The sequence below is a fragment of the Tubulanus polymorphus genome, chromosome 2 (assembly GCF_964204645.1).
Source record: "Tubulanus polymorphus chromosome 2, tnTubPoly1.2, whole genome shotgun sequence".
In the NCBI taxonomy this organism is placed as follows: Eukaryota; Metazoa; Nemertea; class Palaeonemertea; order Tubulaniformes; family Tubulanidae; genus Tubulanus; species Tubulanus polymorphus.
In genome coordinates this window covers 15308024-15327649 of record NC_134026.1, presented here as the reverse complement: position 1 = coordinate 15327649, position 19626 = coordinate 15308024, and the positions used below count along the sequence as shown (strand labels likewise).

The window sequence follows — 19626 nt, the reverse complement described above, 5'->3', positions numbered from 1 at the left end:
TATTTTCTAAAAAACTAAACATTTGAATGTTTGTATGATCGAGAATTGTGAACATTGTTTTTTCCTATTTCAAAGTGTAACAATCACGCCAAAATCATGACACTTGGCAGCACTTGTTGCATATAACAATATACCATCTGATCAGATCATTGCTGACATATTTACCAAGTCTGTAACTGAAGTGAAAATTAGGTTCCTAGAAAAAGTATTTGGCTTAACTTAAATTTGAAATGTGTGTTTTATATGTATTTTGTAGATTAGTTTTTGAATGCAAGTAATGTTGTAGTTTTAGGATCACGAGAACATCAGCTTAGAATGGGGCGTTAGATAACGTAAACTAATGTAACTTCTATATATGCTGTTAGAAATATTTCATCATCCTCCTGATGATTATGTGCATGTGATAAGAATGACTTTGACTCATTTTCGGATTATAATGATACGATGAAATAAAGATAAGTTGATTAGTAGATTTAGCAGACACAAGACGTTATTTTGCCCCAAGTTCTGGATCCCGCTGTTAATCATTCAAGTTCTCGATGGCTTCAAGCACTTCAACATAACCACTGTCTGATACTGATTTTAACAGCTAATTGTATATCGAAACTTTATAGTGGAAAAATAAATAATATCAACACAAGGTTTTCTATAATATTTTGAATTCATTTGTAGTTTGAATTATCAACAACCCAGGAGTAAAATCCAAACCAGTTTAAACCAGCCGATGTGCTGGCACATATAATTTTACGCATAGTCAAATTTCCATGATGCCCGAAGCAATCATCATCTCTTTTCCAAATGTTTTCTATTGGATATACATTGACCTTCAGAACACGATGAGCACAAATGCCCATGAATAATTCTTAACTTACCAAAAATCTACTAACAAGGATGCTTGGAATTTGATTCTTTGGTATGTTCAATTGCGACATCAATCCTTGCAACACTTTCGAATCATCCATGTTGTCACAACAAAATGCCTTTATTTGTCCTCCTAAGCTGCACTCGATTGCTAATGCCCAATTACTGTCACGGAGATGGATTAATGAACCTAAGAAGAGCAAATAATAAAACATAGAGGTTAGAGGTTTGGTTTTCTCAATATTCATACATAATATATCTAGTCATATAAAATCCACATACATCTTAGATCACTTCAGATTCAGTACTCACCACACTAAGAAACCAAGGAAACAGAATCTGATAATCTAATATATCAAGAGCTGGCAACCGTGAAAAATGTTTTCAGGGGCATTTAGAAACCAGCCATGTACAATTAGAGACAAATCTTTTAAGGGGAACAGTATTTGAATGAATTTATCTCCGATAAAAGAAATAAGGGACAATGGGTGAATAGGATCAATTGAGTACAGTTTACCTTTTAGTACAAAAATTGTTTTGTTTTAGGAATGTCTAGATTATTTTTGCAATAGCTTCCACAGGGGTTTGTAGTTTGCCAAGAGTAGTTTTTCTAACGGTTGCTTGGATTGAGACTGAAAACTTGGATAACTTCTATACTCTGGACTCAACTGGGAGAACGCGAACCTATACAGGAGGAGCCCCATTTATACTTACATTTTTCAAAATACACTCCCCTGTTAACCCTTAACCTACCAGATGATTTGGATGTAAATGAAATTAACTCATTAACTCATAACTTCCAAACTATTATATATAGGGCATTGAAATTTCACAATTTCATGGTAGATTGTCGATATTCATAAAGACAAAGTAGATTACTATATCCATTGTTGAAACCTATATTATGCTTCTTATTACAGTCTAAATGTTTGAATCTTCATCAAAATCCCAAAATATCAAATTTACGGGGCGTTTTTGAGGTCAAGATTCTTCAAATATCAAAATGAGAAATTACTTTTGGGTTTGGATTCTCAGCAGTTGCCATGCGTTGAGGCGCTTGTGACATAAAACAAACTTTAAATGGGAGCACGTCAGTGTGCCGGCTACAGTCGCCTGCAGCAAGTTAAGGGATAATATCATATATAGACAGTACAATTGTGTTTTTTAAACAACAAAACAAATACAGAAAGGAAGATGGCAAAGACGAATACCTCAGTTCAATCTTTTCCATTCGATTTACCAATTTGAATGATTAATAAAATCAAATTTGATTTGATGTAATTTTTTTTGCAGAATAAATTTGACTGACTTTGTGCAATTCAAGCACCCGGCTGATTTGCATATCAAAGTCCTCCATCCTATTTGAGAGAGCTATTTCTTTCAAACCTTGCGCAATTGTCAAGGAAGAATTTTCACCAAAGTCCTCCCAAAAACCAAATTAACTAAAAATGTCACAGGAATCGATCTTGAAATACAATCTTAAAACATAAAATAAAACGGCTGGCCTAAAACTGTACGGTGTATTGAAAGATTACTGTTAGATTCATACCTAAAGGGCCTTTTGGTTTTAGACGGAATCTTCCTCTTTGGTGTGCATCATCTATTTTCTGCAATAAATCTGGACACCATTTACCAAAACGTCTCAATTCATTACTTCGTGTGCTTTCAAGCTCTCCAATTTTTCTGCGGGTCTCACTGACAATACTCTGTTGTTCCTGTTCTTCAAGTCTGCAAAATAGATGTTGAACTACATGATAACATTTGATCTTGAGCAGCTGACTGAAAAAGCAATCAGGAATTGCAGGCTATATCGTGCTAACTAAGTCTCCAAACTTTCAGTATTGTATACCAACATATCTGACTTGCTAAGTGAGATATCTTTCCTCTGCTGGGTTAAATATCAATCATACCAGAGGGCTCCTTTATTTCGGTAGTGAGTTTACTAGCAAATAATTACACCAGCATCCCTGTGCTGTAAGGAAATGTGTGGCTGACAGAGTATTTATTCCCTTCTTACTTCAGTGTGTAGCTTTGTTCTTTTAGTTGATTAAGAGCACTACGCAATTGCTGCAAGTAATGCTCTGATACTTTCATCTGCGCATGGTTTTGATTCAACTCATCTTCTAATTTGTCAATATGCAATTGCCTTTGAATAAGTTTCCCATCACTTTGTGTCCTAAAATAAAGATTGAAAATCATTTATTAAGAACAAAATATGTAAATTCTGATGTCGTTTCAGGGTTTAAAGCCTGGCCAACCAAAATTCAAGGCCATTTGAGAGTCATTTTCAAGACTTTTACCACAAAGACCTACTATTGACCTACAGGACTCAAAATCTAATCGGTCACTCAGTCTCTAGGGTAACCCATCAATGACTGACAATTACTTAACGGATTGTGTGGAATTGATTTTACGTAGAAAAATTTACAGCTGAAAGAAAAACGTGACTAACTCGAGTGACTTCAGGTGAAGAGTAGCGAACACGAAAATAGATAAGAGCAAAGATTTTTCTTTTTAAAATAATAAAGACATTAAGCAAGATTTAGTTACATTTCCTTCAAATGACAATCCACTACGATCATCCGATAATGTTTATTACCACCATAGGCTACCGCCCCCTGGCTCTTTGAAGAGACAGGGAACCGGTCTTCAATTCAATTCAGAATTTGTTTACTGAAAAGTTTAGATATAAAAAATATATCTTTTTAATATCTTTTTAGATATAAAAAGATATTAAACTGAAAAATATAAATGTTCATACAGATATTTTACAAATGGCGGCTAATTCAAGCACCCAATGAAAGTAAAAGAAAATTAAAAGAATTTTTAAAAAATGTGAAAGTAAATGTTTTGTGAAATTTTGTGTCAATAAAGAATGAATTGAATTGCAGGCAGCACTATGCCACGCATGAATACCAATTTCAAGCCTGATCATGCACGCTCAACCAAGGTTGGTATGCGTTGCTGTAATAACAAAAACTATTAAACAAAACCATAAAACAATGAAAACAACAACCGTTATAGCCAATATACGAAAGGAACCTAGATTTCATTACTGCATTAAATGTGTGTAAATATCAGAGCCCAAGAAAGTTTCTAACAAAAGTTATCGACTCCCCAAGCAAGTTATCAATCCGTGTGATAGCAATATGGGCTTGCAAGCATGCAAGCCCATGAAAATGAATTGGTTAGACCAAGCATTTATTTTGTATTCTAATTGCTCTGGTTTGGGTTGTTGCTTATCAAGCTGTTGTTGATTTTGGCTTTTATGGATCACTAATTCTATACTGATAAACAATTTAAACCTGCAACACGTGCGTAAATATCAAACCTATTCCGCTAGTTAACCCGCTAGTGTTTCCTAATAAACGGGACAGTCACGCCTTGTTATCAGAAAAATAATCTTCATTTCAAGATAAAATCCCACTATTTACAGATTAAACGAATTTAAAAACCAGAATTTATTTATTCAATCAAAAATATATAAAAGACACGATGTTTCGATCTCACCCTAGAGATCATCGTCAGGTGTCAGATATAGATTAAAAACAGGGGTATATATACAGAGGAGGACAGGTTAATTGAGTAAATTGGTGAGTGAGTAAATAATTAGTGTTTGGCAAGGCATGAAGTAATATACTTAGAAAGAAGGGAATTATGCGGAGAAAAGCCATGGTCTTGTCATGAAAAAATGAAGGTCCTTCTATTGGATATACATTGTGATTCGTTAATTTATCAGGAGAAACTGAAGACTTACCTCCCTCCCTCGTACATAGTACCATACCCGACGACTGGTGGAAGTTAATACGCTACGGTTTCTTCGAGTATCTTGACGTCGACGGTACTCTTATTTCAAGAGTCAGTGACCAAAGTATAAAAATGTAATGTGCTTTTCCACCATTTTTTTTCTTAACAGTAATCGTCAATACACAGCTTGATATTTTACAAAATGGATCTATTTTAGCAAGGATCCACCTGTCATTCTACACACTGTTAAGCGCATGCGCATCTGCTAATGATTATTCATGACTTAGGTCATTCCAGGTCAAGTCAAACTATATAAAAGCTAAGGAAGTTTTCTAATTACCTAAAATTTTACAGCTTAGATCAATCACATCGCAATGAAATTCGCACAATAGCGAGTGTAAGGCTATTTGAATCATCTGCAATATGAAATACGACCGGGTCTATCACCGTTTCAAAATGAGGCTTGTTAACATCACTTTCAAGCAATATTGGCACAAGACCAGTAAGGCCGTTGGCATAAGAAGCGAACCATAGGTTCGCTAAAAATAACCATAAAAATTTTACGGCAAACATGCATAAAACATCTTTTAATCAAAACTGAATAAAATCAGACACTTCATAGTGTTTCCATACTGCACAATTAGTAATCCAGCAGAAAATTCCCAAAATATGAAATATAAACCTACATACATAGGGGTGGACATCGTACTTGCTCCAATCCTCACACCAAATTTCATGGAAATCCATCAACAATCATATGCTGCCTTGCTGATATAAATTCAAGATGGCTCCCAACACTTAATATCTAAACTGTAATAAGGAACATGATGAACGCTGAAATGATGTATACAGTTAACTATAAGCCCAGAACAAAACAAAAGATCAACGATCTTAAGAGCTCAAACTTACACTAAAATAGACAAAATATGTTAATTAAAGCGAAAATCAGGCGAAAATCCTGTAGATCACCTTGCCCACCATGCCACATGTATGAATAATTTTTCAACAAATATTGATTAATCGCTCTATGTAATCAAGAGGACTTCAAAGTTCTGAGGTTCGAAAAAGCAAAGTCTGATGTATTAATCATAAATTTCATAAAAGAAAGGCAAATTATGGAAAAGAAATTAATATTCCATGAGAGAAGTTTGCTTAATAAAATTCAATTTGTTTTCCGTTTGCATTGGGCACGTCGTAATGTTATTGTTTACATCTGACGTTATTGATTAAATGGGGCATGCAGCTGAGCCTGCCTGTCAATCAACATAATTGGTTTACACTAAAAAGGCACTTACTTGAAAAACTATGTAGTGAATCAATCTGGAATTTTAGGCACAATATCTGATGCTAAATACCTTACTTTAAAGGTTTATTTGGTGTAAATCTGATCACAAATATTTCTAATATTTTGTTCCAAACTTTTGAAGTACAGGCCGGTGTTGGCATCAACGTGTGTAAGGCTGTATGTGGGCAGTAATACTGGCGCTTACAACAGGCGCAGCATTGATGGTGTATTTATGCGCGAGTAGATGTAATGATTTGTTTTAACCACTATATCGGCGTTCATCACGGATGACACAAATGCTATTATTCAGAGTATCTAAATATATTTATCGTGATAATTATAGTATTCTCAAGACAAGCGAATTACGTCTGTGGACCTATTTCATTGAGGCGTATCACGCAATCTGACAAAAAAAATCTTCCGATTCTGTCAGGTGACTTCGTGACACTGCAACTTGATGATAGCTTACTTTCTCATTCTTCGAACCAAAAATGGGATTATTCCAAGAGGTAGCTGTGCTAGTTTGTGAATTTAACCATTAATTGTTGATTGAAGTCAACATAAAGTACATTTTTGAAGCCTTCCTTATCTCAACAGGGTTTTGACCCTTGTCATCCCAAACGTTGGTATAAGCCCATCCGATTATTAAAGCTTACCACCAACGATTAGGCAACTAACAAGCTTGATCATGATTCAAAAGTAATGTACAGGGTAGATAGGCAGCCGGCCAGGTCAACTCCAAGCTCAGAAGAAATGGGAAACAAGGCATTTTTTAGTGTACGGTAAATTATTCTTTTTGAGGTCAATTTCAAGATCGCCACCAGCTAAAAGTTTTGGCTATTTACTAAGGGGTATTTCTATGGATCAGTGTCAATCCGCTTTCAAACTTCACATCTCAATGCTTCTTAAAATCAGATGAATACCAGTCACAGCAAAAACTCCTGAAGATGAAGTAAATGGTTGTACAGTAGACTCCGCTTACCTCGGAATCCTTGGGACTGCAAAATTTTTTCTGAGGTATGCGATTTCCCAGGTATATAGGTCCGCAAATTTTGTCATAAAAAAAATTGTTGCTGACACGTGGGCTCAAATTATCCTTCTTATACTAATCTATGTTGAATAAACATTGTATATGTACCATATCTGACAGGCTTTTATTGTTATTTCAATCAAAACCTCATATCCCCCGGGAGATTTGACTTGTCATCGTTTCAATCAAAACATCGTACTGTAGTACACCAAGCAAAGCCCCTCCGTCCCAGTTGAGAAAATTTAAAAACACGTGGGTTTGATGTGCAGTGACAAGTCTATTGCTACGCCTACATCCATTCAATTGGCTATTCGTATTAAAGACAGCCGAGAACTAGCACGACTGGCACGCTTCCAATTCTTACGATCATCAGCTGATTATATGCATTCTTGCAACAGCCCCTTTAACGAAAAATAACTAAAACTTGAGAAACATGATTTGAAGTAAAAACCAATTTTAATTATATCTCAGAACTTACACCACTGGTATCCATGATTTTTAAGCAGTCACTTCTTTGAAAAGTAGTCCAGTAGTCCAGAATGGATGATTGTTTTGTTGATATCTTGGTAAGAATGAAATTCTCCAGATCGTCGGAAGATTTCAGAAGCTGTTCAGTTGAGTCGGATGATTCTTGAATGTATCGTCTCACCGTACTCACAGCAGACATGGCAGCGGCCCTAGTAACAGGAGGTATCGATTCAGGATTTTCAGAGTTCAAGTCGTCTGTTTCCTCCTGGATGTCTAGATTTTCCTGAATAACTGATGAAACAATTTCTGCATCAGTGAGCACTTGACATGTGTCATCACTGGCATCAACTGAGACATAATCATCGGCTGTTAAACCCTGAAGGTCGACATGAGAAGACAGAGATTCAAACACAGCGAAATTCACTACTGATTTTGTTTTCAGTAATTGGTGCCGACTGAAACTCTGTTGCGAATGTCTCCCACAAACTTCGAAATTGACGAGTAGCTTCTGCCTGCTCAACAGGTGGTTTATTCTCCCGACCTTGCATAGGCGCATAACTAGTAGCCTTGAAACAGTTTTGGATCGTTGATGCGGTGACTTTTTCCCATGCAGCTTTTATTCCATAACCCGCATCTTAAAGGGTCCTGATAAAGAGTACTGATGTTATGTTTTTCGGTAGTAATCGCACTTCAACATTTGAAAAATCATCGAGTTCATTAGGAGGGTGGCAGGCCCGTAGCGTGAGATTTCGGCGGGGGGTTCTTTTTCCATGAATTTGGACCATATCGTGAGTTAAGCTGGAGGCGAAGCTGGAGGCGAAGCCTGCAGCGTGAGCGAGTCTGTATACCAAATTTCAAGGGTCATTTTTTCACGATGAAAACCTAACCGATACATAAAACAGTTTGTACCAGTAGAGTAGAGTAAGCAAAATACATTTAAGCGCCTATGAATAACCTTACTAAATTTGAATATATTCCATGCTAATTCAATTAAAATGTTTGACTTTGTGATGGGTAAAAGAGCTCATCTAGGGGAGGGGACCAATCACGATTGGAAGAGCCTTCTTTCCACGATCAGAAAACTTTCTGTCACAAACTGAACAGGGTGTTCGAACTTGAGTGCGGCACAACAAACAGTTTCGTATCAGTTCCATCACATCAGGTTCTACACCGTAGTAAAAATAGTAGTACAGTTCGTCCGAACCCCCCCCCACGCTATGGGCCTGGGTGGGCAGTACAGTTATCAACCAGGATGCACACCTTACGATTTTCTCTCCTAAACCTACTGTTCAATTTCTCAATGTAGTCTACAAAATGATCTCCAGTCATCCATGCTTTTTTATTATTCTGATATTCGACTGGAAGTCGCTTGATGTTTTTGAATAGGCGTGGATTTTTGAATTTCCCAATGGTATAGAGAGGCAACTTATCGGATCAGTCCATGTTAGCTCCTACAAGAACAGTTATACGGGATTTTGGTTTTTTGGCGCCGTGATATTTTGTTCCAGAAAACCCTAAGGATTGTTCTGGCAGCATCTGCCAAAACAGTCCGGTTTAATCTAAATTATAGATGTCACTTGGAGCATACGACCGTAAAATATCTAGAATTCCGCCCTGCAACCATTGTTCAACTATATCCAGTATTACGCCGCCAGCATCTCCGCACTTTTTGATCTTCGATATTCCATAGCGTTTTTTAAAGCGTTCGATCCAGGATGCTGTGATTTCTTGATCAGCAGGATATCCAAATTCAGTGGCAAAGTACATTGCTTTTTCACGCAGTATGTCCCCATTGATGGTTATTACTGGTTCTTGGATAACCTGTCTGAACCATAGAATTAAAGCGGCATCCACGTCATTGAATTTAACTTCGCGTGGACGTTTTTTGGTCTTCTGAAAACTTCTTTCACACTCTTGCCCTTTTATTTTCTCTTTGTTCTTGATCCAGTCACTAACCGTCTTCTCATTCACTTAAAATTTCTCAGCAATCAGTCTCTGTTTTACTTCGCGGTTTTGTTCATGAAAAGTTATTACTTCTAATTTTTGACTTAGAGAATATCTAGACAACTTTCTTTTAAACATGTTTATGAAATAGCTGTGTATGCAGTATACGCTGCTCAAAACTGACTCACACAAATATTGATGTTGATTTTGTCTCGTCCAAGAAGTATTGATTAATCTGATTATTTATTGATTAATCTATTTAATTAAGTTGTTATGCAGAAGGCTAGGGATGCGTTTTTGAAAAGATATTGTCGGGACGATGTTCAGAATTTCCGAGGTACACGATTTAAGGACTCAATATATAAAAAAATCATTCTGAGGTATGCGATATTCCGACGTATGCAACTCCGAGCTACTCGGAGATTTTCATTTGAGAAATAATTGCATTAAGAAAAATATATTAGATTTGTTCTGAGCTAAGCAATATTCCGAGGTGTATGACTCCGAGGTATGCGGAGTCTACTGTATAACTAATTAGAGTTTATTGAAAATCTATTCAAAAATATTGACATTAAAGGGGTCATGAAGAGATTTTTGAAATATGGCTGAAATTAATTTGTATCATCAAGTATAACCTATTTAATGGTTAAGTGGCCAAGAAATAAATTTTTGAGTCTTCATTTACTGTAAAAACGACACTTGATCGGCTGTGCTGATCTATTCCCAACCCGGTAGTGCGACGTCATACTGAGAACCCAGACCATAACAACTTAGTGTAGTGTATAGACACGGATGATACAGCGATTAAAGTGCAAATAGTGACTCAAATACACCAGGTTCCAATCGAATGTCTGAAGTTTATTAACCCTTTCAATACCACGGAAGGCCGGATGTAAGGGGTTTCATTGGGGTATAATTTTTGGCCTCAGAAAATTGTTACCTATGTATTTGTCACTGATACATTGTATACCAGGGTGTTGATAACCTTTGGGCTTACAAATAAGACAAATAATTTGGATATATGTGACCTTGAGGATGGACAGTTTCTGGTTCTTCATTTTTGTTATTAGTGTCCGTTGCCATGACAACCGTATCAACAGGGTCTAAAAAATTGTAACTGATTTCATTTTCATCATCAAAATCATTGCTGGCACTCAACTCAATAAAATTCGACATAAATTGCCGACGCTACCGATGAAAATTGACTTAACTGATGAAAATCTGCTCCCCTAGAACCGAAGCCTTGTATTCACGTAATTATTTCCTGAAACACCTTCTTGGCAAGGGGCTTTGGATTTTCTGATCCTTTCGATCCATTACATAAACTCAAGCCAAAAATAACTAACATTATAGAGATGTTTCAAGTTCCAACAGTATTTGGTCAGTGTATTATTACGGTACTTATTTTGTTAATCTCTGCACTTACATTTTTCGCAACTCTGCAATTTTTTCCAACAATTGTTTCTTGTCTTTAAGACACGTCTTTAAGTCATTATCAACTCTCTTGTAATCCAGCTAAAAACAAACAATATTCAAATGCTGTTAAGATATCATGAAAGTATCAGAACGTTAAGAAAGTATAAGCTAATACCTTAACTCATAAACAAAATGTCAACATAAAAAAGGTCAACGCATAAACCAAAAACCATGATGGCATATGAGAAACTAGTTCATACAAATGATAACCTGAATGTAGCAACGCCATGCATGTCTCCCGGGGTAAGCAAACAATGAAGGCAGTGTTCTCCAAAAGGGGCTTTTAAGGCCCTTATGAAAGAATTTACTACCCCTGTAGCCAGCATCGTTTGAAAAATTGTCAGCGATGATCCCCAGTTTGATATCACCAGCAATTATTTGGTCTGTACACAAACAAACCAGTGCCTTGAGCTATTACATATATTTTCCCAACATTATTATTGATAAGATGCACGTGGGTTTCGTCTGAGTGAAAGCGATCATTTGGTAGACAATTTTCATGAAATCAATTTTTATATTTTATGCTCGTAAAACCATTCAGCTCATTGCAGGTAGAGAAAAAAAGTTACCGGTTAAAGAATATGAATATCAAATCAACTTTTTAAAATATTTTAAAAATCTTATACATGTAACCGGGTGAACTTGTAGGGGAAACCGTTCCGTACAGTGCTGCCATCCTTTTTCTAAGTAGGTGGCGTTCTGGTTTTTCGCGGCAATTATTCATTGTTTGTTGTCCTTACCGACAACACCTATGTGTGTTAATAAACTTATATATTGTTTATTCCTGTTGCCGCAGGTAAGATATTGTTTAAATCCATAACTTTATAAGTATCTTATATAATACAAATTGTAAATTCCAGGAATAATCGAATTTATGTGGTGTCAGTTTAGGGTGAGTTAGGTGAAGGTTCTTTGGAAAGTTTCATTTCGATCAATATGAAATAATGTTAAATTGTTAATATAAGATATGTTGTATAGGGAATTATTCATTGTTTGTTGTCCTTACCGACAACACCTATGTGTGTTAATAAACTTATATATTGTTTATTCCTGTTGCCGCAGGTTTGTCGATCGTTGTCTTGGCTATTGTTGGTCTCGGACCGTGAGGAGTCGGCGAAACACAGCTGTAGAAGTGGATCTCCAGAACCCCGAAATCGATCGGTTGCTGTCATTCGATAGAGGAAATAAGGCCGGTCACATACATCCGAGGAATCTATGGTCACAGACAGATGTTAAAATTGACAAGAGCTCTTCATATATGATGTAATCTGCTAGTTTTATTTTTTTCAAAATACAATCTCCCCGCTCAATATAATTTACATAGTACAATCAGGTTTTTATGAGTAGCACAGACAGCAGGTAGGAATGCCTCAGATCAATCTTTTCCCATTGTTTTACTCATTTGAATGCAGAAACAAGAGGCCCATGAGCCTTGAAGCATTGGTAGATTATACTGTGGTATTAAGTGGTTATAATGTTTTACATCTGCCGGCAAATCTTCTATGACGATGTTGATTGGGAGGACCACAGACTTGGCTATTTGTACTGTTAAACCTCATTAATGCGATTCGTTAAAAAGACGAAACTAGTTTATTCTGATGTTTTCCATCATGTCCCAGCCAAGATATTTATATCAATCAAGATTTGGATACAAAAACCCATTTTTACGCATGAACTGTTAGGCCCCATTGAATAATGAAAAAAAAACAGAACGATTTTTGACGCCTTATAAAACGTTACCATTATGAAACCTAAACAATGTTAACCATTCAGCGTCATTTTACAAACGACAGCCGTAAATCGATGTGCAAAACGTCACAGGTCTATGTGTACACAAATAAGCTATGTGGCAAAATATTATTGACATAGATGTAGAATGGCTTCCTTTGATTATATAATGAACTATATTTGAACGTCGAAATGTTATATTGCATTGAATATCATAAGAAGACGTATTGTAATAGTAAAGGATGTATGATTATATCAGAAGCGGCAGGCATAAATAGAAATGATAAGTAAATCGGATTATTCGGTTAAAGGGCGGATGTATACACGATTTGGAAGTCTGATATAAAAGTCAGACCCTGACGTGGGCATGCCGGTGGAATGACGAAGCTATCTACGATGTGTGTAGGGCCGGCGTGAATTTCATCAGCGGCTACAAGCGGTCAATATGAAAATGTGTAAACATATAATTTCAATATTCAAACGTTTTAGAAAATATGTTTGATATCAGGAGTATGCAGGTTTCGTGAGATTAGCAATTTATAATAGCATAGCTATCATATACGGCTCCGCGTCCTCTGATGGCATGTGTATTAGGTGACAACTCAATTCAATTCTTTATTGATCCTTATTACATTGAAATTTCGGGATAAAATTCCCAAATTCAATAAATACAAATTTTAAAATAAATTAATACAACATACATGACACACGGGTAATTCATACAGAACAACATAAGCATGTTATTTTAAATGACAATGTCTACTTCAACCCACCCAGACTCAAGACTCTACTGTCTGTCACACATGCTCTTCGTGCGACGTTTTGGTCCGTAATTTCGTTAATAATCGGTTGATCTGTAAATATTATGCATCAATTTGTTCAGTAAGGAATTTGCATTCAGAAATAAATCATGAACTGGCATAAATTTGTTTGTGTTTTCTTCTATCAGCGATAGTTTACCTAGCATACGCTCGCGTAATGCTGAAAAACGGCTTTTATGGCCCATCACGTGGCGCCACCTACTGTATTTTGATATGCTAATGAGCAGGTGATGACGTCACTGTAACGTTTCCGAGCGTCCGCGGAGCGGATTTTTCAGCATTACGCGAGCGTATGCTGAGTAAACTATCGCTCATAAATGAAAACAAAAACAAATTAAGTGAAAATTGTTGTTTATTTCTGAATGCAAATTCCTCACTGAACAAATTGATGCGTAATAAAGGTAGATAAACCGATTATTAACGAAATTACGGACCAAAACGTCGCACGGAGAGTAGGTGTGACAGACAGTAGGATATCGAGTGACAGCCAAACCCGTGGCCCGGGCCGGCTGGCTAGGCCACACGATATGCTCGAAGTCATCAGACATCAGAAGAGCTCGTTCTTCAACCATGGAGGCAATGAAGTTGCAGACCAGCTTAGAGGCATAAGTAAATGAAGTCGGTCGCAAGTTCGCGATCTATTATTGAGAATTTTCAATAAAAAAATTTAAACCACTACTAGAGTCGAAGACCCGCTGTATCATCTACCCAATCGCCAAATCTCATTATTCCCCAAATTTTTTAAAACGTCGATTTCAAATTTGCAATTCCACATGAGCTTAGCCCAGAAATTATACATTTTTTTCGCAGGCGTCAAATAATTTTCTAAAATTAATTTTCTTGTTCTGAATGCAATTGCAAGACCCTCTGATCTTAGAGCTCCAAGCTCTGATGCATGTACGCATGCAAAAAGTCGCAGAGAGCGATGCTGGCGTTGGTGTCACTGGGGCCGGCTGATGATCGTTTGTTGGTCTTTTTGTTTGTTTGGCTTTACGTACGTCGTTTGGATCTTGGTTTCCCAACACTATTCCTATTGGAGTGTCATTTAACCTCACAATGGTACGGCCTTTGAAGTGTCGCCCGTACACCGTTCGCAGCCAACAGGACTCGAACCCACTTGTCACTCAGCATTGATAGTGGATTCAACATCATCACGCCTTATCCAACTGAGCTACCGAGGCCACTCGATTCAATTCCAAAAAACTACAGCAGCGGCAAATTACCATCACAATATTGCAATTTACGACAAACAACGCGTAAATTCAATCACTGTTGTGTAACGCATGGAAAAGATAATAAAAGGTATTTTTTCCCGGCGCGCATTACAAAGCGCAGCAGGCGGGTAGGGCGTCCTAAAGTGAAAACTTATATTAGAATATAGCCGAATCGAATTGCACAATGTCAGTCAACTGATTGATGATACAACATGGTTGTTCTCGGCGTACTTAACAATGATATTTTCCTCCAATAAACAACTCTGGTAAAATTGAATAAAATGATCTATCTTTATTGGTGATATCGTATCATGGTGGGAGCCTACCGTTTACCGTTTGATGTTTCGTGTCATCATGAAATGGTTTTAACTTTAGTAAAGGCGTACCCCCACGAGCACATACGGGTTTCAGTCACGAGTAGGCGGCCTTTCCACTGTTCTAGAAATACGTATTCTGACGCTGAGAATTAATCCCAAATAATCCCATGGATACTGATAGTTGGAATAACAGTGATATCCAAACACTGTGATACTTATAAACCGGAGGTACATAATTTTATGTTTTTCTATTCAGAAGAGGCTGTTCCCCATTCTTTACCGCCAATGTCAATGCGGACATATCGCTACGCGATTGTTTAACCCGCTCTCATCAACCAGATAATGAACTAGAAAAATGCGATCGAATAACTTTTTGGACCATTAAATCAGAAATCTGGCAATGCTATGTTGTGGGGAATAATTGAAACATTTTTTTAAAGTAATTTTCAGCTGTTTCTAATGTTTTACGTGAACGGAGTGACAATTTGAAGTTACTATGAAAATGAGGAGTCGGCGCTATTTTTTCGTACTACTATTTTCGATCCATTTTACTAGCATTGGCATGACGTCAGACGTCAACCAATGTTGTAAAACCAAGCTTTCCATTGGTCCCAACAGCGGCATTAAAACAGACTATGATTTTTTTTTATATATTGTATTGGTACCAATCCATGTTTTGTTACCACAATCAATTGCTAAATAGTAGTATCTTCATTATCCCCAAAGCTATTTAGATTATACTTAAGTTTTGTAGTACTTTGTATTTTCCGAAACACATCGATTATAGTATTTGTGTCTGGTATTAGGTGGCTCTCCAACATCAACATCAAAATGACCGTTATTTTTATACTGATTTAAGACTGATTTCAACAAAATAAGTAAGATGATCTAACCAACAAGTCAGAAAACCCATTATCGTTGCTTTGCAGCTATATTCAAATATTTTGTTCTACTACTACATATGCCATACAGGATTTTTTTTTTTCATTTTTTGTCTGTCACTCAGCGAGTCAGTCTTTGTTACCGATACATGAGCTGGGAAACCCTCACATTACCATGGAAAACAGCACCATTGTCGCTAAATCGATGATTACCACATAGAGCTAGGGAATTCAACGACAGTAGGTATGTTGAGTATCTTCATGTAGCGCAGTTTGTGTAGATAATGTGATGCAGGCATTACTGGCATTTTTTTTAAGAAAATCCCTAACCCGCACTGTGCTCCCAAGAAATAAAATCCGGCCTACTTTTTATTTCCAACCCTGCACTGACAATAATCTACCAACCCTCCCCCCAGTCAGTGCAAACCACGAACAGCGCAGCTTAGTTATGGACTACTATCAAATAAATCAGTCCGCGACCACTGCAAGGATAATGATGGGGACAGCTCTTCATTGGCGAATTAAACAGATAAAATCCATTTGCTGACAGGGCCCTTATGCCCTTAAACCTTCCATTTTCCATTCTTTGAATTTTTTTTAGATTATCAGTTCTAGCGTTGTGGAACTACATCCATGGCAGTAGAGATACTATGGGTGTTGTTCGATAAAGGTCTAACTTTTAATATACACAATGCCTATATGGTCTCTAACGATGAAAATATACATGGCCCATCCATTCCAGAAGATGCAGACATCTATGCATGTAGTCTGTCAAAATTTGCATTCACAAACATCCAAGGCCTACCTTAATGCCGATCTTTCGACAACCAGTGGAGAATGATACACTTTCTTACTACAAACAGTGGACAATGATTAGCTTTCTTGTTTTATAGGGATGTTTTGCTCAATATGCCACAAGCATTCCAAATTTAAAGTGGGAGCTTGGCTTACTGTAGAGGATAAATTCAGTGCCAAGATGTTGCAGCACATAAATCTGGTTTCAATTAGAGGCGAAGGAAAGATATTCGGAAGACATGAGGGCTAACGGGCAGTCTTCAATAAAGCCATCAGCTTAGAACAAGCTATTATATCCACTCCAACGTCCATGCATTGGTAGCTGAAGGAGGAAATCGCACATACATAAAGATTTCCATCCTCAATAGAACTGGCCAAACACTTGGTTGCGTGTAAGTCAGCTGGTACACGTGTATTACTATGCCAATTTTATACTTTCAATCTACATGTGTAAATCAAAGTACACATGTACATGTACTATCCTTGTAAGGGCAGGACCATTTTATGAGGATCACAGACCTGCCAACCTTGTGTCTGACTAAATCAGAACAATTTCATAAATTATCAGTAATTTTTGAAGTTTTTCAGTAACGAGCATACAATACTAAAACACTGTTATACTATATAAATCATTTTATTAATCAACGAAAAAACAAATTGTGATTGTCAGAACAATTAATACTGTAATAATTGATTCCCGGCAAATAAAAACAACTGAGACAAAACCGCTGCAAAATTTATAAGCAAATACATCTTTTGAAAATTATCATCTAAATTGTTCAACTTTCACGGACAATTGAACATTAATAAGCATAATACGATTATCGTTTCGATAAAGCTGCCGCTGTAGCCTTCTTAGCTTTCTCTAATAATTTCACGCTTGGATCATACTCATGACAAACAATGCCTTGAGCTGGAGTGAAAAAACGACTTATTTACATGTTTTTGCGTTAGTCTTATGTTTTTTCGTCTCCAAATGACGCTGTATGTCAGTTATACCGCCGTGCGCAGTTTAACAGTGTAACTACTCCGAAACGTTTGCTTACCGGTCGGCCTCTTTCTTTTATTCGCTGGTTCATTGTTATTAGGGTCTTCATCGCTTAAATCCATCAAACCATCGCCGAATTCGTTAACGACTTCTGTCAGCAGCCGCCATTAAAAGTCACACTAATTACAGCCGAGAACCGATGCGAATGGTTGGCGGAGGGAGATCGTGTTTGCAAATCTTTTATAATTTAATTTGTTTATCATCGACCAAATAAATAACCAGAATAGTGAATTGATAGACAAATGAAATAACTTCAGTCGGGTACTTGCAAAAAATTCCGCGCTTGCAAGCAACGTTGATATATGTTACAGCAGATGCGCTGTTTTGTGTTGTACTGTATAGTAAGGCCCTCGCGCAGTGTATAGGTTGCCACGGTGACAGCCGGCGCCAGGCGCGTGTATGTCAGCTCACACCAGCGGTCTGTGTACACAAACTGCTCGCGTGGCGTGCCGATAATCAAATCATCTTTCGTCATTTTTAAAGAATATCGTTAGAATATACGCTAGAATTTTCCGTAGAACGTAATGAAAATAAACTAAAATCGTAATTTTGAACACCCAATTGTAACATCGTAATTTGTAATGTCAATCCGTAACGATTACGGGAAAATCGTAACAGTTGGCAGGTCAGGGATCAACACGGTTGATCCAAAAAAGTCACTGTATATTAATGTACGTTGTGATTGATGAAGCAACCTGAACAGATGGCAGTATATGTGAAATACGGGGTGTCTAAAAAATTGGCCTGTCTGGTACTTTTGTGTATTTACTATTGTTGAATCACAAAATTGATACCCAATGTATTGTATGCAATTACCTGTGTAGAACGATAACGTTTCCTGGCATCATTTAACTCTTTCTTTGTCTGTTCATGAATTGGTTGCAGTTTTTTTGCATCATCGGCTAATTTCTTTAATTCATCCTGAATTTCCTTGCTTCTCCGTTTACTAGCATCAACTTTCTCCTAAAATTACATAGAATGCATTTAAGCCAAAAAACATTCGGCACATCTTAATAGTTTGGGATTCAAAGTGTTCTACATGCAAACTAATTTTTCAGGGCGGGAGATAACAATTAATGTAGATCTTAGTGTCTGCCGCAGGTGCAAACCCTTCCTCACTTAACAGTCTGCTATCACTCCACGACCACTCTTCCACCAGTCCCCAAAATTGAAATTAGAAATCAAAAGCGTTTTCCGAGCACACAATGCGCCGATGAATGCTCACTTAAAATCATTACAGTGTATAATATCTGAAGTGAAAGCATTCGCCACATACGCACGCGGCAACAGTAATAGGCCTATATACATTACTCTTGTTGCCGTGCCAGCATATCTACAACCGAACGATAAGATACATACATACAAAATCAGTGTTGCAATACCCGAATGCGCATTGAAAGGTGACGATAGGTAAAATAGGCGCTGAACACTATTACAGTCCATCCAATAACCAATCGCGCCGGACCAGCTGAGTGGGACCATCATCCCCTTCCCCCTTCCCCCTTTATTTTTACATCACTATTAATCACTGCAAATTCAATCAAAGTTCATTTTGCAAGAAAACATTGAATTGAATTTTATTTTATTGAACAAATTTACATCAATTAATGAGACGAAGGAAAAAATTAACCTGAGGTATTTGTTCTGCCATCTCCCTCTGGGTTATGATGTCCCAAACAAGGGGCCCACAGGCCTTATAACCTTCATGAAGCAGTAGAAGAAGAATGATTCAGTAATGAAAGTTTTGCAAAAAGATTTACATTGTAACGATGTAGTTGTAAACGATGTAATGAAGTTTTGAAATAGTTAAGATGGTATAGGTTATGTGACAATAATGTTAATTTTCTGGTAATATATCCTTACATGAAAAGACAAGCCCATTTTAGGTGCCCCAAAGATCACATTACATGAAAATAAATGCATAAAGAATTGTAGGCATCGTGCTGAAAAGAAATCCAAGATGGATGGCAACCCTGGCCGCCATACTTGACCTCGATTTTCAATAAGGGGT

General features: G+C 37.0%; 1 protein-coding gene across 4 annotated transcripts in view; it reads right to left on the bottom strand.

The window, feature by feature from the left end:
• The window catches only part of LOC141900770 (structural maintenance of chromosomes protein 6-like), a 255440-nt gene that overhangs the window by 146646 nt on the left and 89168 nt on the right, over positions 1-19626 (bottom strand). For all 4 annotated transcript variants that reach the window (XM_074787796.1, XM_074787797.1, XM_074787798.1 and 1 more), the window contains exons 10-14: positions 18432-18578; positions 10762-10850; positions 2879-3037; positions 2411-2589; positions 873-1051 (exon numbers count right to left, since the gene is read on the bottom strand). In XM_074787796.1, coding sequence (XP_074643897.1) covers positions 873-1051; positions 2411-2589; positions 2879-3037; positions 10762-10850; positions 18432-18578 — 753 coding nt within the window. The remainder of the gene's footprint in view (positions 1-872; positions 1052-2410; positions 2590-2878; positions 3038-10761; positions 10851-18431; positions 18579-19626) is intronic.